The sequence below is a fragment of the Nomascus leucogenys genome, chromosome 13 (assembly GCF_006542625.1).
Source record: "Nomascus leucogenys isolate Asia chromosome 13, Asia_NLE_v1, whole genome shotgun sequence".
NCBI lineage: Eukaryota > Metazoa > Chordata > Mammalia > Primates > Hylobatidae > Nomascus > Nomascus leucogenys.
The window spans coordinates 87463021-87486874 of record NC_044393.1 but is presented as its reverse complement, the minus strand read 5'-3'; the positions used below and the strand labels follow the sequence as shown (position 1 = coordinate 87486874).

Sequence of the window (23854 nt, the reverse complement as noted above, 5' to 3'; positions counted from 1 at the left end):
CCTCAGCCTCCTCAGGTATGAGCCACCATGCCTGGCCTCCATTGTTTATTTGTAAATATAAGCACTTATTTTCTCTTTCTCTTTCTTATTGTCATGGAGATACTGTTGCTTTAGATCCTTTTGGTGGATAGAGCTAAGAAACACACACACACAGAGAAACAAAGGGTAGCATATAATACCCATTCTTCCTGCACTTTGATTTCTACTTAACAGTACATCATGGAATTCACTCCACAGCAGTACACGTATCTTTTTCATTCCTTTTTTACATCGGCACAGTAATATACCATAGTTTATTCCACCAGTCATTTATTGGTGGTCATATCAATCTTTTATTATTATCAACAGTGCTACAAACAAATAACACTGTGCAAGCCTCACTTTATTATTTTGCATTTGTATCTCTGAGATACATTCCTAGAAGTGGAGATTGCCAGGTCAATGAGGAAATGCATTTGCATTTTACTGGATATTGCCAAATTCCCGTCCAGTTTTAGCATTCTGCATTCCCATTGGCAATATAATGGATTATCTTCCTTTCCTCAGTTTCACCCAAAAAGTATAATGTCAAAGTATAACGCCGTACCTATTTGGGGGGAATTTCTTTTTTTTTTTTTTTTTGAGACAGAGTCTCGCTCTGTCGCTCAGGCTGCAGTGCAGTGGCGTGATCTCAGCTCACTGCAACCTCCGCCTCCCAGGTTCAAACGATTCTCCTGCCTCAGCCTCCTAAGTAACTGGGATTACAGGCACACACCACCACGCCCGGCTAATTTTTGTATTTTTAGTAGAGACAGGGTTTCACCATGTTGGTCAGGCTGGTCTCGGACTCCTGACCTCATGATCCACCCACCTTGGCCTCCCAAAGTGCTGGGATTACAGGCATGAGCCACAACTCCCGGCCTGGGAGAAATTTTTAAGAGTTTTCTTTGTACCTCAATAATCATCTTTCATGAGCATCCCATGTGCGTTTACAAAAATGTATATTCTCTTATATGCAATAGATGACCCTAAGATCTACCTTTCAGTTGTGTTACTTAGGTCCTCAATAGCCTTATTGAAGTTTTTGTCCAGTTGATCTATCTTGAACTGAGACGGATTTTAGGTCTTCTATTATTAATATGTTCCTAACTCTTAATGACTCTCTTGAAGCTTTTTTTTAAATGAAAGCTGTCATGAATATCCATGCACCCAATAACGTATCTTCATTACAGACTGCAGCTTGTAGCATTATTTATAATCTGTCCTACCTCTTCAGTGATTTCTGGCCTGAGTTTTACCTTGTGCAAAATAACTATAATAACCCCTTTTTATTATATTTGTCTGGCATATCTTTGCCCAACCTCTTAATCTTTGAGTTTTTCAATTTTGCAGATGTGTCTTTTATATAAAACACAGAGTTGGGCTAGGCGCAGCAGCTCATGCCTGTAATTCCAACGCTTTGGGATGCTGAGGCGGGTGGATCACTGAGGCCAGGTGTTCGAGACCAGCCTGGCCAACATGGCAAAATGTCATCTCTACCAAGAATACCAAAATTAGCTGGGTATGGTGCATCGCTCCTGGAGTCCCAGCTGCTCGGGAGGCTGAGGCAGGAGAATTGCCTGAACCTTGGAGGTTGCAGTGAGATCGCACCACTGCACTCTAGCTAGGGCGAGAGAGCAAGAGTCAGACTCAAAACAGCAACAAAAGAAAACAAAACCACAGAGTTGGATTTTGCTATGTTAACCCAAAAATATTTTTTCTCTTAATAGGCCAGTTAAGGCCATTTACTAATATCACCATATGGTCTCAATTCTGTCACGGTGAGAATATGTAATTTCATTGCATTTGTTTCTTTTGCTCTCCTTTCGGTACCCTTCCCACCACCTCCCTCCCCCTGCCAATACTTCTTTTGTTATCTAGAAAGGTTTGGGCTTTTGTCCTAATGGTTATCTTTATATAATACCCTTAAATCCTCTCTTTGTTAGATACTATCTTTTGATTCCCTAGTATAAGCAACATAGAAATGAGCTCCATTCTTCCCTCCTCACCATTCCCATACCACAACACACAGCATCTATTTAAAGTAATAATATCCCTTGATGCCCTGGTTAAGTTTTATAAAGCAATCAATCAATGAGCCTATTAAACCATTTCTTGGCTGTCTGAAACTTAATTCTCTAACAGCTTCCTCAGGAAGTATTCACATAAATGATATCCCTTATACTCTTGAATAACTGTATTATATCTACACTGTTAGGGCGCATAACAAGTACATACTACTTTGTCACCCCTTTTCTCTGTCATTAAATTTAGTTCTACAGTTAGACACAAGGATTCCCTGCAGAACATCTTCCCTATTGTTTTCCTGACATAAGATCTCTTGGCTTTAATACAGACTCAACAGCATGATATTAGTGTAAAGATAAACAAAAAGACCAATGGAGCAGAAGAGAGTCCAGAAATAAACACAAACATGCACAGACAACTGATTTTTGACAATGACAACGCAGTGGAGAAAGGACAGTCCTCTCAACAACAATGCTGGAAAAACTGCATATCCATATATAAAATGAACTTGGATCCATATCTCATACCACATACCAACATTAACTCATAATGGATCATAGACCTAAATGTAAACCTCAAAACTATGGGACTTCCAAGAAGAAAACAGGATAAAATACCTGTGTTAGACAAAGATTTCTTAAATATGGCACAAAAGAATAATCCATAAAAGATAAACTGGATTTCACAAAAATAAGGAATTGGGGCTCCTTGGAGAGCTGGCATAGAAAAAGTACAAGACAGGCGGGGCACGGTGGCTCACGCCTGTAATCCCAGCACTTTGGGAGGCTGAGGCGGGTGGATCACGAGGTCAGGAGATCGAGACCATCCTGGCTAACATGGTGAAACCCTGTCTCTTTTAAAAATACAAAAAATTAGCCGGGCGCGGTAGCGGGCGCCTGTAGTCCCAGCTACTCAGGAGGCTGAGGCAGGAGAATGGCGTGAACCCGGGAGGCAGAGTTTGCAGTGAGCCGAGACAGCGCCACTGCACTCCAGCCTGGGTGATAGAGCAAGACTCTGTCTCAAAAAAAAAAAAAAAAAAAAAAAAGAAAAAAAAAAGAAAAAGTACAAGATAAATCTAGAAATTCTTATTTTGCCAGGAAATAAAAAAGTGCTCAACTGGGTGCCTTGGCTCATGCCTGTAATCCTAGCACTTTGGGAGGCCAAGGCGGGAGGATCACTTGAGCTCAGATGTCCAAGACCAGACTGAGCAAGGTAGGGAGATCCCGTCTCTACAATAAAAATAAAAATTAGCCAGGTATGGTGGTAGATTCCTGTGGTGCCAGCTACTTGGGAGGCTGAGGTGGGAGGATGGCTCAGGCCTGGAAGGTGAAGGCTGTAGTGAGCCATGATTGTCAACTTTAAGAGGTTTCTATTGTCCAAATTAGGGCAATTAGATTGTCAAAAGAAGTAAAGAAAGGAATGGGTATAACATACTGACTAAAATATTTCATAAGCCCATGATAGATAAATGGAAAAGAAAATGGTTATCCATACAGCAGACTATCAACTAGTAAGCATACGGTGACAGAAAAACCATTTTGTACTATCACAGTAATAGCTGATAAAGGCAAGAATCAGTGGATGCCAATCTAAGTTTTCTCGGAACAGAATATTCACACAGACTCTAAAGTATCTCCTAAAAGGTTATTTGTTAATTACAAAAGGAGAGGAGGAGATAGCTTTAGAGTGGAGAAATCTGGCAGTCACCACCTTAAACAAGTGATCAAGGCCAACACTAACAACGGGACAGAATGACAATCATGTGTTTCTTAATGTAAGGCACTGAAAAAGACAAATCACTGTTGCCCAAAATGATGCATCAGTCTGCGCACAGTAAGTAGAGAGAAACCACACATTAATTTGAAATTAAGTTTAACATAATGAATTATTATTATCATTTTTTTGAGACAGAGTCTTGTTCTGTCACCCGGGCTGGAGTGCAGTGGCATGATCTAGGCTAACTGTAGCCTCTGCCTCCTGGGTTCGAGCAATTCTCCTGCCTCAGTCTCCTGAGTAGCTGGGACTACAGGCACATGCCACCATGCCTGGTTAATTTTTGTAATTTTAGTAGAGATGGGATTTCACCATGTTGGCCAGGCTGGTCTCGAACTCCCGACCTCAGGTACCCACCCGCCTCAGCTTCCCAAAGTGTTGGGATTACAGGCGTGAGCCAACGCACCCAGCCAACATAACGAATTATTAACCATCGTAAGGGATTGAATGGGAGGCCGAGGCAGGAGGACTGCTTGAGTCTATGAGTTCAACCTAACAAAGCAAGACCCTGTTTCTATTAAAAAAAAAAATTTTTTTTTAAGAGCTTGTGTCAGAATGCAAACCAACCAAGATCATTTAGTTCAGCTGGCATTTAGTTCAGCTGGATGAAGGAAGCAGTACACTGGTTAACATTCTGTGGCAAGCTCCTTATCTTGTTTCAGACCCTAACAGTTCGCGGCTCATGCCTTGAGTAGCACTGCCCTAAAATACCCTGCTTCAAAGAGGCACTAGATAGCACTATAAGAAGACAGACAGGTATTGCTGTTAATTCATGGTCTCTAGCAGCAAACAAGCCTCAACACAACCTGCACTAAGACTACATTTTATTGGTCAACTTCAAAACTCCCTTCTCAACCTTGTTCCACTCCTGTTATCCTCTCATTCTCAGCAGATGACCTCACTTTCTATTTAAGGGAAAAATCAGTGGGGGGCTCAGAATACAGAAACTCCACCCATTTTGAGGACACACACACCTGTATTTACCACCTGTTCTTACCTTCTCTCCTGTTCACAAGAGAAAGTGTGTCTCCTATCCAAAGTCACCAATCTCTACCCATGCCTTAGATCAATGCCTTTCTGCTTTCTCAGAAGCCTCACCAAATCTTTTTTTTTTTTTTTTACAAATGCAATAGTTCTCGTGGACCCTTTCCATGTCCACTTAAATGTGTTTAAGCCTCTCTGATTTGTATAAAAAGAAAGTAAGAAATCTTCCTCAACTACTTATTTTCTTTCTCCCCTTCAGTATTACCTTATCCCATTCCTCCCCACTTCAGAGTTTTCTAAACTTTCCAACTATGTCTCTTCATCTCCCTCTCATTGTTTAACCTACCCCAATCTGGCGTTCACTATCTATCTCTCCACCTATATGCTTTTCCATGGTTGGTTTTTTTCTTTTTTTAGTCTTCTGTTACTTGACCTTGCAGAAGGAGCATGACCCTGTGAAACACTGCTGCCTTTGGTAAGAAATACAAGGGAGACTCTTCACCTATAATCAAAATAAAATAAAGATCTTCTGGTAGTCAGGATTCCTAATTCCTATAGAAGACATTTTTCTTTTAATGTATTATACTAGGCCGGGCGTGGTGGCTCATGCCTGTAATCCCAGCACTTTGAGAGGCTGAGGCAGGCGGATCACCTGAGGTGAGGAGTTTGAGACCAACCTGGCCAACATGGCGAAACCCCATCTCTACTAAAAATACAAAAATTAGCCAAGTGTGGTGGCACGCACCTGTAATCCCAGCTGTTAGGGAGGCTGAGGCATGAGAATCACTTGAACCCAGGAGACAGAGGTTGCAGTGAGCCAAGACTGCACCACTGCACTCTAGCCTGGACGACAGAGTGAGACTCTGTCTCAAAATAAATAAATAAATAAATAAAATAAAAATAAATAAATTTATTATGAGATGAGAACCTATAGATTATTTATATTAGAAAAAAAATCAGAAGAAAGTCCTTTGAGAAATAAGGTGGTTTCATAATGTCAAAGGGGATATGGCATCTGAAAAAGGTTTTGAAAGACTAGATGGAAAGCAAAAATATTGAGGCAATTCAGATAATAGTTATGTTTATTTTAGACACAAATACTTGAACATGGACTGTACATATACTATAGTGCTAGTACATCCTATACATAATAAATCATACTAGCATAAAAAATATAAGGAATAAAATCAAGATGAAATATTTTTAAATGTTTTGCTAATCAAGATAGCTTCACACTATTGTCAACTAATGCTTTCAGATGCAGTATATACTTAATGCATGGTCCATCATTTGTAATGGAGGATGTCAGTCAATTTCAAAGAGTAATCTTGTTAATTTTGAACTTTTAGGCCCACTTCTTGTTAGATCTGGTTAGATAATCAGTTGTTAACCTCACAATAAAACTGATAAGAGCCTATAAAGTGCTAGCTCTGCCACTTTAATGTTATTGTACCTGCAAAGAAGTACTATCTTTATCATAACTGAAAATAAGACTTCTAAGATTCAAATAATTTAAAGCTGGTGAAAAATTAAAGCTCCATCAACTCCACACACTGATAACATGAAACACAAAATGAGACAATAACAGCTACAGCTTTCTATAGGACAGGGATCTCCTTGCCAGCTAATCCCCTTGTCAGCTAATTGCATACTCAGGTCCCAAGAATGACAGGTATACATCCATCTATACAACCCTGGTGAAGTTACAGACTTAAATGGAACTGTCTCTGTTGTTAATTGAAACAAGGGATCACTTTTTATGGTTATTATACATGTGCCCTATATCCTACAACTTAGGAACTTACCAAACTGCTGAAATCGAGGGGCTTTTGTGAGCAGCCTCCATATGGGACTTCCCTAGGAAATGTGATTAAGGGTTTTATGCCAGAGGCCTGGTAATGGCCTACCATAATCTTCTATATTTGACAGACGTTTAGTTAAAAACAGATATTAAAACCCATAAACCTACTTACACAAGTACATATAAAATTATGTTACAAAGGCTGGGCGCGATGGCTCACATCTGTAATCCCAGCACTTCGCGAGGCCAAGGTGGGCAGATCACGAGATCAAGAGATTGAGACCATCCTGACCAACATAGTGAAACCCTGTCTCTACTAAAAACACAAAAACTAGCTGGGCGTGGTGGCACACGCCTTTGCTCCCAGCTACTTGGGAGGCTGAGGCAGGAGAATCGCTTCAACCGGGTAGGCAGAGGTTGCAGTTAGCCAAGATCACACCACTGCACTGCAGCCTGGCGATAGAGAGAGACTCCATCTCAAAAAAAAAAAAAAAAAAAAAAAATTATAACTTGTAGGAGGTAAAAAGAAACGAGAGTCCGCAGTATCGAAATCCCATTACCTCTAGGGCAGCTGTGTACAGTTAGATAGGTTATACAGTACAAGGAACTGCCTGACTGGAGGGGAAATGTAGACTTACAGGCAAATGGGGGTCCACATTCCACTTCCTAAGGCACACATCCTTTGGTCCTATATATGTCAAGAGGAGTCTTTTTTCTAACTCACACAAATACCATTTGGGCTTGAGGCAGCCTTAATCCCTTCTCTCAGGATACTCCACACAGCATATGTGAAATGTAGCCATTTGACATGCTTATTCATGTGACTGTGACAAACTATATATCAAGTACTTTAAAGCTCAATTTCTGAAAAGAAGTTCTAATGTCTTCCCTCACCTGAATGGATATTTTATTGCATATGTGGTGTGCTACACTACATTATAGAATAAAATATAATGGCATTCAGTCATGCCATTTTGGAGACTACTGGTCTAAGTGTGTATTCAAAATGCAGGAGTGAAATTAAGAAAGGGCTTGGCAGCTCACATCTGTAATCCCAGCACTCTGGGAGGCTGAGGTGGGTGGATTACCTGAGGTCAGCAGTTCAAGGCCAACAGGGTAAAACCCCGTTTGTACTAAAAATACAAAAAAATTAGCAAGGTGTAGTGGTGTGTGCCTATAATCCCAGCTACCTGGGAGGCTAAGGCAGGAGAATTGTTTGAACCGGGAGGTGGAGGTTGCAGTGAGCCAAGATGGCCGCTGCACGAGACGCTGTCTCAAAAAAAAAAATTGAGAAAGGGGTGAAGGTTACATTGCAGAAAGAAATTTGAAAAACTTGTGCATCTAGATGATAGTTTAACTTCTTGAAGAAAAATTAAAAAGAGAAATCTAGAGACCTAAAAATGAAAGTTTACAAATTACCCACATTTGCGTATATTTAAAAAGGTACAATGAAATTAAAAAGCATTCTTCTGACATCAACTTTCCACCAGGATAGAGTAACTAGTACTGAAACAAGCTTTCCTGTCATTAATTAGTGTATATTACCAGGACAGATACCTGAGGCAACTTTTCAGATAATGGACAAAAGGCAGTGCAGTACTGTGATCCATGAGGAAAGAGAAGCTCAGGTGAATAAGCCCCCTAAATCTTGATTCTCTAACTAAGGACTATTTTGTGATCATGGTTCATGGAGCTACAGCCAATGCAGAACATAGCAAAGGAGCCAGAGAGATTCGGGGATTGTGAACCAGATGGAATATATAGGGCAAAGCACTTGGGAGAAGGGGGCTGAACAGAGAAAGGGTGCCAGTAGTCTATGCAAGGGTTTTGCCAAGTCCTTGGCTGAAGGCTACTATGCATGTGCAGAGCAAGTCCATGGGAAGTTTACCAGAGAGCAGCTGCTAAGGGATTGAGAGAGAAGCAAAGATACTGGAGGCCAAGCAGGAACAAAGAGAAAACAAATAAAAAGATGTCAGTCTTAAACCTTGCCATACCAACAATTACATAAAATATAAATGGATTAAACAAAAGTAAAAATTAAAAGCTGGGATAAAAAAGTAAGACAACTATATGCTATCTACAAGAGATACTTTAAAAAGCTAGAAGTAAAAGCATGGGAAAAATATACCATTCAAACAAATAGATTTAAAAAAAATGGCATTAGTATCAGGCAAAGTAGACCACAACAAAGCATTATAGGAAACAAAGAACATTTCACCTTAAAAAAGGGCAGGCAATTCATCAAAGCTTCAAAATACCTGTAGCAAAACCAAGTGAGGTATATCTCAAGAATGCAAGATTGATTTAACATCTAAAAACCAATGTAATTCATACATTAACAAAAAAAGGAGACAAATTGCATGACCATTTCAATAGACACAGGAAAAGTACCTGGCAAAATTCATCATCCATTCATAATAAAAATTCTCAGCATATTAAAACTAGAAGGGAACTTCTTCATTTTGATAATGGGCATCTATAGAAAACAGCCAACATATTAATGGTGAACAATTGAGTGTTTTCCTCCTAAGATAAGGAATAAGGCAAGGAAATCTTCTCTCATTTAATACTGAAATTCAACTTGTAGTCAATATTGTATTGCAGTCCTTGCTGGTGCAATAAGAAGATATAAATTATTAAGAATAGAAAGAAGTAAAGCTATCTCCCTGTAGACTACATAGAAAATCCTGAGGAGTCCTTGAAACAAAAAAAAAAGATATTTAACAATCGAATTTAGCAAGATAATGGGATGCAACCAATAATCATATTTCAATATACTACCAACAGTTTGAAATGAAAATTTTTAAAATATCATGTATGGTATCATTTAACATTATAAAATGTTTAATATTTATACTATGTAAACAAAAATTGTACAAGAATGCTACAATGAAAACCATAAAACCGTACTGAGAATTTAAGAGATAAAACATATTCAGATTGGAAGAATCAATATTGTTAAGAATATGATGGCCGGGTGCGGTGGCTCACGCCTGTCAATACCAGCATTTTGGGAGGCCGAGGCGGGCAGATCACAAGGTCAAGAGATGAGACCATCCTGGCCAACATGGTGAAACCCCGTCTCTACTAAAAAATACAAAAATTAACTGGGCATAGTGGCGCACGCCTATAGTTCCAGCTACTCAGGAGGCTGAGGCAGGAGAATCACTTGAACCTGGGAGGCAGAGGTTGCGGTGAGCAGAGATCACATTACTGCACTCCAGCCTGGTAACAGAGCAAGACTCATCTCAAAAAAAAAAAAAAAAACAACAAAACACATTTCCCCCTTACCCAATTTGATATCTAGATTCAATGTAATTCCAATCAAAACCATGACAGACTTTTGTGTAGAAACTGAAAGGCTGATTCTAAAATGTATAAAGAAATGCAAATGACTTCAAAGAATCAATTTTGAAAAAGAACAAATTGTCAAATTTCAAAATTTGCTGAGAAGAGTACGTAATCAAAAAACATTATGTATTAGCTGAATGGACAAGTCAATAAAGAACAGACCACAGATGGTTGATTTTTGTATAAAAATGCCAAAATAATATAATGAAAAAGTACTCTCTTTAATAAATGGTGTTTTAGCATACAGTTTAAAAATAAAAATGAACCTCAACCTCACACAAAAAATAACTCACAAAATGGATTACAGGTTTATATTTTAAAGCTAAAACTATAAAAATGCTGGGTTAAAAAGTGGAGAAAATCTCAGTAAACTTAAGGTAGGCAAAAAATTGTTAAGACACAAAAGTCACTAACCATAAAATAAATTGATAAACCAGACAATCAAAATTTAAACCTTTAGCTCTTCAAAAGACACCAAGAAAATGAACATGCAAGCCAGAGTCAATACCTGCAATATATGTATCTGACAAAGGACCTAGATACAGAATATATATAAAGAATTTTATTTTTCAATAAAAAGGCAAACTCCCAGCCAGGCGTGGTGGCTCACACCCATAATCCCAGCACTTTGGGAGACGAGATGGGTGATCACTTGAGCTCAGGAGTTGAGAGACCAGCCTGAGCAACATGGCGGAGGTTGCAGTGGGCTGAGATGGTGCCACTGCACTCCAGTATGGGCAACACAGTGAGATGCTGTTTCGAAAAAAAAAAAAGCAACCTAATTTTTGAAATTTGCAAAAGACAAACCAAAATCTCACCAAAAAAGAATGACTACTAAGCACAAGAAAAGATGCTCATCGTTATTCATCAGAAAAATGAAAACCAAAACCATGAGATAGTTTTTCTCTCCTACTAGAATGGTTAAAATTTAAAAGACTGACAGGCCGGGCACAGTGGCTCATGCCTGTAATCCCAGCACTTTGAGAGGCTGAGGTGGGTGGATCACCTGAGGTCAAGAGTTCAAGACCAGCCCGGCCAACATGGTGAAACCCTGTCTCTAGTAAAAATACAAAAAAAATTAGCCAGGTGTAGTGTAATCCCAGTTACTTGGGAGGCTGAGACAGGAGAATCGCTTGAACCCGGGAGGTGGAGGTTGCAGTGAGCCGAGATGGCACCACTGCACTCCAGCCTGGGCGACAGAGTGAGACTCCGTCTCAAAAAAAAAACAAAAAAAAAAAACTTTTAAAGACAATACCCAAAATTGGGGAGAGTGTGAACAAACTCTGGAGAGAACTGCTGGAGGGTCTATAAAGTAGTACAAGCAGTGTAAACATACATTTATTATAAAAACAAGAAATTCCAATTCTAAGTTATTTACTCAGGGAAATGACAGTGTATCCACACCAAGACTTTTCTACAAATACCTTTAAGTTTTATTCATAATAGCCCCAAACTAAAAAATACTGATACCTACTAACAGGTGAATAAAAATATGTATATTTTTATATGTATAGGACCGACAGGTAACACAGATCATTCTTAAATATTAATCTTTTGCCATTAAAGCTTGCACTCATGAGATGATTTATACTTTTTGCCAAGAAATCAGTCCCAGAATAGTTACATATCTTGTATACTGCCAGTTAATAAATAAATCTTGGAGAAGGGATTTAGTCTTCTATTTTACCCTCTCTAGACAAATAATGTGATACCTTTCAAAAGTATGTTCTCAGTATTTGTTAAAAATAGGTCTTCAATATTGCCTTTTAGGTATGGAGGAAAAAACCGCTCTCAAACTCTCAGTTTGCTACTCATTAGCTGAACAGTACGTTAACAACACAAAATACTACACAATGTCATAACATTTCTCTAAGATCAGTTTGTTTTCTTAACGTACGTAAAAGAAAATCCATTTCCTAAAATTTTGCCTCTTTCCTAGATATATATAACTGCATACTAAGAAAATGACAGTCAAGACTGAAGGAGTCATCCAATTTTAGCTTGTGGTCATTCACCCTCATTCCTTCCAACATGTAGCCTGAGAAAAAAGGACAGTTAAACCGAAGTTTTAAAACAAATGTTCTCAAGGGGGGCTTGGTGGCCAGTGTAATTGTATCTGAGCATTTATAAATTATACTTTTCCACTATTATTTGCTTCATTTTATTTCTCCTTTTAAACAGTTCAAACATTATGTTTACTTTTGTAAGAAAAATGTGTTAGAAGGATTTTTTTTCCCATGAAATTCATTTAGGATGACAAAGAGAGCATGAAAAAGTATTTTATAGAACAGGAAACTAGATCTGAAACAGTTTTAGAATAATGCTTGCGTTGAAGAAACAATTCTAGAGCATAACTGTATTACACTCTAGCATTCTGCAACTATGCCAGATTAGGTAGAATAGGACTTTCAGGAGGGAGGGGCCTAAAAATCTGAATTTTTTTTGGATGATTTCAGTGGTGTTAAAGTTTGAAAATCTCCAGTTTTTGAAATCTAAAAAGTGTATGAAATACAACATATTTGGCCTCAACAAACCTACTGTTTGGCCTATAGCATGGGCCCATAAATGAATTGTGTGTGTGTATATATATTTATGTGTATAAATACTCACACATTTTTAATTACTTGACAATATCTAATACTAGAAAAATTTTGTTCAAAAATCCAGATTCAGAATTTGCATTAAATAAACAAAAGATCCCTCAATACTTGCCCTGTATTCACAGGACAAACTGCTATAGCTAAGAAGAGTCTGCCCCCTTGCTTGTACTCCCCATCATTTCCTATCATTTTACCCCAAGGCTCACAGAGTTCTCCATCCCAACTACCTACTTAACCTTTGTGTAATAGATATTACTTGACTTGTGATGCCTGTACTCACAAATTCATTAGGAAAATGAAGAACTGGTTTGATCAAACGAACCCGTTATTTAGTTAAGAAATGTCTAAATTTGGCCAGGTGCGGTGGCTCACGCCTGTAATCCCAGCACTTTGGGAGGCTGAGGCGGGCAGATCACGAGGTCAGGAGATCGAGACCATCCTGGCTAACACCGTGAAACCCCGTCTCTACTAAAAATTATTTAAAAATTTGCCAGGCGTGATGGCGGGTGCCTGTAGTCCCAGCTACTCGGGAGGCTGAGGCAGGAGAATGGCGTGAACCCGGGAGGCGGAGCTTGCAGTGAGCCGAGATCGCGCCACTGCACTCCAGCCTGGGCGAGAGTGAGACTCCGCCTCAAAAAAAAAAAAAAAGAAATGTCTAAATTTTTGCTTCAGCTAGTATTAAAATAAGTATGCAAGGAGAGATAAAGGGATAAAATACCCAAGTCACTAAGACTCAGGATAGCATTTTTAATTTATTAAAGATAACTTTAATCCTTTTTAGAGGTGTATTTTTAAGTATAATTTGTTAAAACCTTTTTCTTAATATAAAAACAAAAACATCTCCCAATTTAAATGCTTTCTTTGAACTCTTGCTTACAATACAGCATAAAGATAAAAAAAATTCAGATTGTAATTACACAGAACATTTTGAGAAGTATGGAATCCCAAACTTGTCTCAGAATTGAGGATAACTTTACGACCCATGTTCTCATTAATTCAAGTCCATATGTCATGGCCAGGCAAACAATATGTCATAATTCTATAATCATGCACAATTCAGATCTTCATTGGCTACTAGCCTGCTTAACCATTTAAAATATAAATGGAAGGCCGGGCGCGGTGGCTCACGCTTGTAATCCCAGCACTTTGGGATGCCGAGGCGGGCGGATCACGAGGTCAGGAGATTGAGACCACTGTAAAACCCCGTCTCTACTAAAAACACAAAAAAATAGCCGGGCGCCTGTAGTCCCAGCTACTCGGAGAGGCTGAGGCAGGAGAATGGCGTGAACCCGGGAGGCGGAGCTTGCAGTGAGCCGAGATCGCGCCACTGCACTCCAGCCGGGGCGACAGAGCGAGACTCTGTCTCAAAAAATAAATAAGTAAATAAATAAATAAATAAATGGAAGAGGCCGGGCGGGGTGGCTCACGCGTGTAATCCCAGCACTTACGGAGGCCGAGGCAGGTGGATCACCTGAGGTCAGGAGTTCGAGACCAGCCTGGCCAACACGGCAAAACTCCGTCTTTACTAAAAATTAGCCAGGTGTGGCGCCCAGCTGAGGCACAAGAATCGCTTGAACCAGGGAGGCAGAGGTTGCAGTGAGCTGAGATTGTGCCACTGCACTCCAGCCAGAATGACAAAGCGAGGTAGGAAGGTAAGAAGGTAGGAAGGTAAGAAGGTAGGAAGGTAGGAAGGTAGGAAAGTACGAAGGTAGGAAGGAAGGAAGGAAGGAAGGAAGGAAAAACCAAACCTTAAACTGTGTCTAAGAAATAAGAACAGGCCGCGTGCGGTGGCTCACACTTGTAATCCCAGCACTTTGGTAAGCCAAGGTGGGCGGATCATCTGAGGTCGGGAGTTCAAGACCAGCCTGACCAACCAACATGGAGTAACCCCGTCTCTACCGAAAAAAAAAAAAAATACAAAATCAGCCGGACATGGTGGCGCATGCCGGTAATCCCAGCTACTTGGGAGGCTGAGACAGGACAATCGCTTGAACCTGGGAGGCAGAGGTTGCGGTGAGCCAATATCGCACCATTACACTCCTGCCTGGGCAACAAGAACGAGACTCCATCTCAAAAAATAAATAAATAAATAAATAAGAACTAAGGTTTAAGCTTTCACCTGTTCGAACTTTCCAGTCGTGGGCCTCTTCAGAGCAAACTACTGTGAAGGATCTGAGTGTGTCCAACTTGCAAGCTAACAAATAACCTTACCAGTTTCATGGATAGTGACAGAAGATACTCAAGGGTCAGAGACACAGGGCAGTTTGTTTTTTACTCACAGGAACAGCATAAGCCAAAGCATCATCAAGATTTTTGCACTAGTTCTCAGAACTCCAGGTTCCCACTGGACAACGTGAAGAGAGCCAGTTGACATCTACATAGGCAGTTCCTTCTCTACAGGAGAGGAACCCTAAGCTTAGGGAACCCTAATCTTTTAAGATGGGCAGTAAGCATGCCTATCCTTCCGCTCCAGAGAGAGACATTATTCTTACTATACTGGATAATATGTATCCCCGCCTTTTGCTCTGGTGGAAGACACTATCTCTATCTTCCAAGGCTGCTCTTTAGATAATAACCGTGAAAAAATAGAAACAAAGGGCAGTCAGTATCTCCCTGGCAAGGGTGCTGGCAAGAGTGAAGAAACGGAGACCCATGGAAAACTGTCTCCTACAAGTGGATACTGCTCCTAACATGCAGTTAAATAAATGAGTCTCAAACCACAATCTATTTAAAGTATCCATTTCATACACCCCTCGACCTAGCATAATTACTTAATTAGCATTTTATTTCAAACTAAATTAACTATTTCCTCTAAAAAGTATTAAAAATGCTTTTCCAGTTACACTGTATTTTTAAAAAGGCGGTGCTCAAATATTTGCAACAATAAAATTTAAAAGCCGCCAAGTGTTCTACCCGAAACTGTACTCACTTAAACTTACTTCAAATGTTTCAAACCTGTTAAAGTTAGCAATGGGAACACCTGTCAAAAGTCTAATTTTACAGTAATAAACACCACAAAGAGAACAGTAACTTCCAGCTTTATCTATAAAATACCAGAAAACCCTGCACCCCAAATCACTTTGTATTATTTCTCTTCACCGTCTCAAAATAAAACCTTTGAAAGAGACACACAACAAAACAACGTCTCTTGGTTCCTTTGTCCCCAGGCAAAGGAGAGGGAAGAGAACTGGGAACTCATTAAGGTAAACAGCCCCTTAACGTGCAAGATAAGAAATAAATGACATCCGATCTGCAATCAATCAAAGAAAGTCACCATCACTTCATCTTCATCCCTCCCTTCTCCCCTGCAGTTCAAATAACGTGGGTATAGACGAGATGATCAGGATCATATGGACCTGGACAAAGCTTTGTGGAGGCAGCGGGCGGGTAGCAGTTAACTGGCTGCAGCCAGCAAAGAACCTAAGATTCAGGCTGCAGGAGACTCCGACAGAGGTCTGTAAAAGTGCGGGTGGCAGGGGCCGCCCGGCTGTTGAGAACGCGGAGCAGCCGCGGCGGCGCTGCCAAGTCCACAGCGCCCGGGGAAGTTGCTGGCCGAGCGCGGCACGCCGCAGAGCGCGGGCCCTCCATGTCACCGTCGCCAGCACAGACCCTCCTGCTCGCCCCTCCCCCGCCGCGCACCCCGGGCGGCGGCGACATGACAGCGGGTCGCGCCGCACAAGGGCGCCCGCCCCCTCCCGGCCCTCTCCCCGGGCTCCCCCGCGGCCGCGGCCGGTTCTCACCTTGGGTGGCGAACGGCGACGAGCCGCTGACCGGCGAGCCGGGGGCAGGGACGGGCGGAGGGGTCTCAGCCGAGCCCAGCATGGGCGCGGGCAGCATGAGGTAGCGCTGGGGCGCGGGCAGGCAGCGCTGGCAGAAAGAGTGCAGGCAGGGCAGCAGCTTGGGCGCCCGGCTCTGGATGTTCTGGTGGCACACGGCGCAAGTGTCCAACAGGTTGAGCCGGGCCGCCTCGCCGCCGCGCTCCGAGTCCGGGCCCTGCCGACTCTCGGCCTCGTTCTCCCCGCTCGGCGCCGCCGAGGGCCCCCCGGAGGCCGCCGCTGAGGCCGCTGCCGCCGCCGCCGCCGCCTTCTCCACCGCCACCTCCATTGTCCTGCCCCCGCCGCCGCCGGGGAAGCGAGAGCGCGGTCTCCGCCCGCCGCCCCCGACGACCTCCTCCTCCTCCTGCGGCTGCTCCTCAGAGGCCGCTTGGTGGACTCGCGGAAGCGCCAGCGAGGGAGGGCAAGCAAGCCGGGCGGGGGAAGCCTCCTCAGGCCCAGGGGATCCGCCTCCCGAGTGGCGCGGCCGGAAGGAGGGTATCTGTCAGCGGAGACCGTTCCTCGCACCCGGGAGGCTGCACCCCGTCCGCTTCGCCAACCGCCGCGGCGCTCGTCGAATACGCCCAACCCGCCCTTGCCTCCCCGCCTTTCTCTTCATCACCCCCGGTCCACCTCAGGCCCCGCCCCCGCCCTCCCTCTCCCAGCAACTGAGGCTTCGGCGAGGAGCGCGCCGCCCAATAGCGGCCGCGCCTGGCGAGGGGGCGGGACCTGTTGGAGCCCGCGAGGCTCCGTCGGCCGCGGCGGGAGGTTGGGAAGTGGGAGGTGCTTACCCAGCCCCGCCCCCTCCGGACGCCTGGAACCGCGGCCTCTGATTGGGCCTTTGTGTATGTTTCCTCCTCTGAAAAGATTAAGGGTTCATTTGTTAACGACCATCCGCCTGATTCGGTCCGCGGTGTTAGCTCCTCCTAGGGGGCGGGACCTCACTTGTCTACTCAATGCCGTTAATTAAGTAACTGCTTGGAAAACTCTGATTTCATTACTGGAGACCTGGTCTTGTAGGAGGAGTATATATGGTAGGAGGGTCACAGGAGGAAGGAGTGGAAGTACTGAAGAGCAAACAAGGAAATAATTTTTTAAAATACTGTGTGAAAGAGGTACTCTGAAGGCAGCATGAATGTTGCAACCTAGTTTTACTCATCTCTAGAATGAATGAGTATGAAGAATAAGGGGGGGGGGAAGTTCTCGTGCAAGTTGGAAATTTTTAAAGGGTTTCCCCAATGAAAAAGGTGAAATTAATTTTTAAAGTCAGTGATTTGCTTTTTAAGTGACTAAAAGTGGTTCGTTTTCCCAGGAATTAATACAGATTGGCAAATGTTTTTATTGCATAAATATAGCATCATTAAGTAAAAATAAACCTCAATACTGATGCCCAAATAATTCATAACTTAAAGATTCTTTTGTATTTCCTCCCTCCCTCTTATTTTATTCCCTCCCTCCCTCACCTCTCTACGCTGATAACAGAAGTTACGCACATTTTTCACTCAAAAAATGGCGCAGCTTTTAAGGAACTTGAAAAATGGAAACGGAGTAGAGGAAACAAGCTTTTGTAACACGTAATTTTAAGAAGTATATAAGTATCTTTTTTTCAATACTAATGAAGCGGTACTGGACTTTAGAGAAAGATGGAGTGGGTCATGAAAGGCTTTGCTAAAATCACAATTTTCCTGGAGGACTATATAGGATGGTAATGGGGGAGGGCTAGGCAACGTAGCCTTCCTTCAAGACCTTGCCCTTAAACACAATCTCCGTAGGCCTCAAGTGAGAGGTTCTTTTACTTAATCACAAGACATTCAACGGCTCTTCCCGCCCCCCACCCCCATTGGTTCCTGTTTAAGCTTGGGGTTTTTTGTTTTTTTGCCTGGAAGTAGCTCTTAAACCTTAGTTTGCATAAGAATAACTTGAGAAGCTTAATGAAAAGCAGGTGCTTGGGCCACCTCCGTATTCAGTTATTCAATTTTGATAGCATCTCAAGTGATTCTGACCTGGGTGTGTCCAGAAACAGAAGTCTGTCCCACATGTCTTCACCCACTTACAAATCCCTCCATGATTTCGTCCCTATATGCCTCTCAAGCTGCAGTCGCCGCGACTGTCATGCTTCATGCTGCAGCAATTGTAAGGCCACCCTGCTTTGTACACGCTGTTCCTTTGTTTTAGTTCCTTCAAAATTCTGACTTATCTGTTATCCCCTAAAGCCACCCCAAAGTTGAACACTCCTTCCCCAGAATTCAAACCGTATTGTATACTTTTGAAGCTGCACCTTGAAAACATTCACATAATAGGAATGGAATTTTGTATTCAAAAATCAACTCCCTTAATATGCTCAAAATTCATTACATAGGTGGTATACAGGATTCAAGCCTACTAAAGACAAGTCCTTCTTATTCCCCAGATGATGGTGGTAGAGAAGGAAAACTGAGAGGTAAAATTGAGTAGACTGGTTTTGAAAGAATTCCATGTAATTTGATCAAACCCACTAGCTTAAAGTTTTTCAAATCACCATGGTTTTACAGAAAATTATCTTCCATCATTTTAGCCTTCCTAATTTCACATGAGTGAAAGAATCGTACATTGCACTTTGCTCACATATATGGGACTTCAAGTCCAGAAAATGAATTTACTGTTTGTTTTTCTAATCATATGATTTCTTTATTTGGATATTGTTGCCCTACAAAGTGTGTTCAAATATATTTCACAAATATCCACACTACCAATAGATTACTCTTCCCTAATTACAGTTCTCATCCTATGTCCCTCCCTTGTCCCATAATTTTCTGTGGCTCTCCACTGCATCGAAAGCTCTCCACAATTTTATTCCCATCTGATCTTCCTGTCTGATGTTACTGCTTTGCCATATCCATCCTATGCTTCCGCCTAATTGGATGACGCGCTGTTTCTTAACTGCACCACTACCACCACCTATGAGAGAGGAGATCAAAGCCGTCTGAACTGGAAGAGAAGAGCATCGGCAAGGAGAATAAGTGCATTAGATGCTGGCCGGGCGCGGTGGCTCACACCTGTAATCCCAGCACTTTGGGAGGCCAAGGCAGGCGAATCAGCTGAGGTCGGGAGTTCAAGACCAGCTTGACCAACATGGAGAAACCCTGTCTCTACTAAAAACGTTAAATTAGCCGGGCATGGTGTTGCATGCCTGTGATCCCAGCTACTTGGGAGACTGAGGCAGGAGAATTGCTTGAACCTAGGAGGCAGAGGTTGCAGTGAGCCAAGATCGTGCCATTGCACTCCAGCCTGGGCAACTCCATCTCAAAAAAAAAGCATTAGATGCTAGTAAGATTTCTCATCCCACCCCTCAAAAGGTGTTAGTGGGTGGAAATTCTAGAACTTCCAGAGACACTTAAGAAAATCATTTTTCGGCTGGGCACAGTGGCTCAGGCATGTGATCCCAGCACTTTGGGAAGCTGAGGCGGGTGGATCACGAGGTCAGGAGATCGAGACCATCCTGGCTAACATGGTGAAACCCCATCTCCACTAAAAATACAAAAAATTAGCAGGGCCTGGTGGCGGGCGCCTGTAATCCCAGCTACTCGGGAGGCTGAGGCAGGAGAATGGCGTGAACCCGAGAGATGGAGCTTGCAGTGAGCCGAAATCGTGCCACTGCACTCCAGCCTGGGTGACAGAGCAAGACTCCATCTCAAAAAAAAAAAAAAAAAAAGAAAATGAAAATCATTTTTTCAGGACTGGGTGCCGTGGCTCACGCCTGTAATCCCAGCACTTTGGAATGCCAAGGTGAGTAGATCACCTGAAGTCGGGAGTTCGAGACCAGCCTGACCAACATAGAGAAACCCCATCTCTACTAAAAATACAAAATTATCCAGGCTTGGTGGCTCATGCCTGTAATCCCAGCTACTCAGGAGGCTGAGGCAAGATAATCACTTGAACCTGGGAGGTAGAGGTTGCAGTGAGCTGAGATCGCGTCATTGCACTCCAGCCTGGGCAACAAGAGTGAAACTTCACCCCCCCCCAAAAAAAAAGAAAGAAAAAAGAAAATCATTTTTCAGTAGAACTCTGATTGTGAGGTGTGTTTAGACATACAGGGTCTGAACCAACCCCTTCACCCAATTTCTTATAGATTTAGAGGAAGAAGGAAAACATCCTCAGACTTTCAGAAGTAGCTGAGAGGCCTGGATGACTTGAGTCAGGATAAGGAGAATGCAATGAGTAGGCACCAAAGGCCATCTCAGACTATCTCAGTGGGGTCCATGGGGAGGCCCACAGTCAAAAGCCAATGGAAGCCAAGCACAGGGGTGCACTGCTGTAGTCCTCACTTCTCAGGAAGCTGAGGTGGGAGGATCACTTGAGACCAGGAGTCTCAGGCCACAGTGCACTATAACCATGCCTGTGAATAGTCACTGCACTCCAGCCTGGGCAACATAGCAAGATTCAGTCTCTAAAAAAAACAAAAACAAAACCTGTATTGTTAGCCAGGTAGGGTGACCTGTGCCTGCAATACCCCCTACTCCGGAGGCAGAGGGGGGATGATCACTCAATCTCAGGAGTTTGAGGTCTGCCTTGGCCACATAGCAAAACCCAGTTTCTTAAAAACAACAACAAAAAATATTTGCAGATGTTTTATTGTGGGAGGCGGGGAAATGGAGGCAAGTCACACTCTACATATGCCACGGTAAACCAAGAATGCCTCCCAAAATCTGATGTGTTTCCCCACATATGCCATGGCCCTCTTAAACCCTTGGACCTTCAAATCAGCGATAGATAAAAGGGAGAATGAATATGGTATTGATTGAGTTTAAAACTTAAATGACCAAAAACAAAACAAACAAAAGCAAATTATCTCAAATATGACTACATCAAATTTTCTACCATCAGGAAGATAAAAAATTTAGATAATTTTTTAAAAATTTTGTAGTCAAGGCTGGGCACGGTGGCTCACGCCTGTAATCCCAGCACTTTGGGAGGCCGAGGCGGGCAGATCACAAGGTCAGGAGATCGAGACCATCCTGGCTAACACGGTGAAACCCCATCTCTACTGAAGAATACAAAAGAATTAGCCGGGCATGGTGGCGGGTGCCTGTAGTCCCAGCTACTCGGGAGGCTGAGGCAGGAGAATGGCGTGAACCAGGGAGGCGGAGCTTGCAGTGAGCCGAGATCGCGCCACTGCACTCCAGCCTGGGCAACAGAGCGAGACTCTGTCTCAAAAAAAAAAAAAAAAAAAAAAAACTGTAGTCAACATAACACACTTCTTGGGTGTGCAATAAAGGGTTAACTTAGCAAGCTTAGGTTACTCAAATTGTGCACATTCCAAAGACAGGATTGACCCTTGACTCGCTCCTGGGGGGTTACCTCTGCCCTTTTGGAATATCCTGCCTGATAAGAGGAGAGCTTGAGAGTTTGGGCCATGCTATATCAATTTAACCAGAGAGTTTATGCTCGGGATGTGACCTATGGCTCACACCTGTTTTATATACCTGAGGCCCTTGGCCACTATATGTCAGTTTGATCTCTGGGAAGCTGGAAAGTGAGTAGCCAAGACCAGTCACATAGGTGCTGCATGCCTACAGGACCTCCAATAAAAAACCTGGAATCCAAGGCTTGGGTGCATTTCCCTGGTTGGCAAGACTTCATATGTCTTGTTATACATGATTGCTGGGAGAATGAAGCACTATCTGTGGGACTGTGCTGGAGGGAGCAACTGCAAGCTTGCTCCTGGCTTCTCCTGGACTTGGTCTATGCACCTTTTCCCTTTGCTAATTCTATCCTGTATCCTGTTTTTTTTTTTTTTTTTTTTTTTTTTTTTTGAGACGGAGTCTTGCTCTGTTGCCCAGGCTTTAGTGCAGTGGTGTGATCTTGGCTCACTGCAACCTCCCCCTCCTGAGTTCAAGCAATACTCCTGCCTCAGCCTCTGGAATAGCTGGGACTACAGGTGTGCACCACCACACCCGGCTAATTTTTGTATTTTTAATGGAGACAGGTTTCTGCCATGTTGGCCAGGCTGGTCCTGAACTACTGGCCTCAAGTGATTCACCTGCCTCAGCCTCCCAAAGTGCTGGGATTATAGGGATAAGCCACCGTGCCTGGCTTCAGGTACAGTTTATTACAGCAAAAGGATACAGATTAGGCCTGGTGCAGTGGTTCATGCCTGTAATCCCAGCAGTTTGGGAGGCCGAAGAGGATGGATTACCTGAAGTCAGGAGTTCAAGACCAGCTTGGCCAATATGGTAGAAACCTCATTTCTACTAAAAATACAAAAATTAGCTAGGTGTGGTGGCAGGCGCCTGTAATCACAGCTACTCAGGAGGCTGAGGCAGGAGTATCACTTGAACCCAGGGGGTGGGGTTTGCAGTAAGCTGAGACCTCGCCATTGCACTGCAGCCTGGGTGATGAGCAAAACTCCATCTTAAAAAAAAAACGAAAACAACAACAACAACAAAAAAATTGTACCTGAGAGTATAGCAACTTTTCCTGAATCTTTTGAGTCCTTTTAGCAAATTGTGGAAACTAAGGATGATCCTGGGAACCCCCTACATAAAGGGCATGTAGTTTCTCCTACTAGATTGTAATTCATTTAGACTAAGAACCATTTATGATCCTATTTCTTTTTTCTTTTTCTTTTTTTTTTTTTTTTTTGAGACGAAGTCTCGCTCTGTCACCCAGGCTGGAGTGCAGTGGCGCAATCTCGGCTCACTGCAAGCTCTGCCTCCCTGGTTCGCACCATTCTCCTGCCTCAGCCTCCCGAGTAGCTGGGACTACAGGTGCCTGCCACTGCGCCCGGCTAATTTTTTGTATTTTTTTAGTACAGACAGGGTTTCACCTTGTTAGCCAGGATGGTCTCGATCTCCTGACCTCGTGATCCACCCACCTCAGCCTCCCAAAGTGCTGGGATTACAGGCGTGAGCCACCGCGCCCGGCCTATTTCTTTAATGTCTCAGAAATATCATGGAAACCAAACATCTATAACTTTCTTCCTCATGCTTTGGTCCTCTCACCCTCTGTGGTATTCTCAGTATTCGCCTCAATTGTATCTTCTTAAGTATTTAGCTCTTTTGAACCTTCTACTGAGATGGAAGAGCCAGGTGCCGTGGCTCACGCCTGTAATCCCAACACTTTGAGAGGCTGAGGCAGGCAGATCACTTGAGGTCAGGAATTCAAGACCAGCCTGGCCAACATGGTGAAACCCGATCTCTACTAAAAATATAAAAATTAGTTGGGCGTGGTGGTGGGTGCCTGTAATCCCAGCTACTCGGGAGGCTGAGGCACGAGAATTGCTTGAACCTGGGAGGCAGAGGTTGCAGTGAGCCGAGATCCTGCCATTGTGCTCCAATTTGGGCGACAGGGCAAGACTCTGTCTCAAAAAAAAAAAAAAAAAAAAAAAAAGAGAGAGAGATGGAAGGCTCAGGACAGATAATTATAGGAGATATTTCTTTCCCTCACGGCTTCCCCTCCCCAGTCTTCCCCTCCCCAGGTAAATAATGTCTTCTGAACATTTAGTGTGG

The 23854-nt window shown here is 43.0% G+C and overlaps 1 protein-coding gene across 4 annotated transcripts in view; it reads right to left on the bottom strand.

The window, feature by feature from the left end:
- TRIM24 (tripartite motif containing 24) overlaps nucleotides 1-17003 on the bottom strand; it is a 126030-nt gene extending 109027 nt beyond the window's left edge. For 2 of the 4 annotated variants that reach the window (XM_030825813.1, XM_030825814.1), the window contains exon 1: nucleotides 16296-16997. In XM_030825813.1, the coding sequence (XP_030681673.1) occupies nucleotides 16296-16659 (364 nt within the window). In that variant the 5' untranslated portion in view covers nucleotides 16660-16997. Of the gene's footprint in view, nucleotides 1-16295 lie in introns of all 4 variants that reach the window. The other 2 variants (XM_003261395.4, XM_003261394.4) reach the window with 2 other exon arrangements.
- Nucleotides 17004-23854: the final 6851 nt, after the last annotated feature.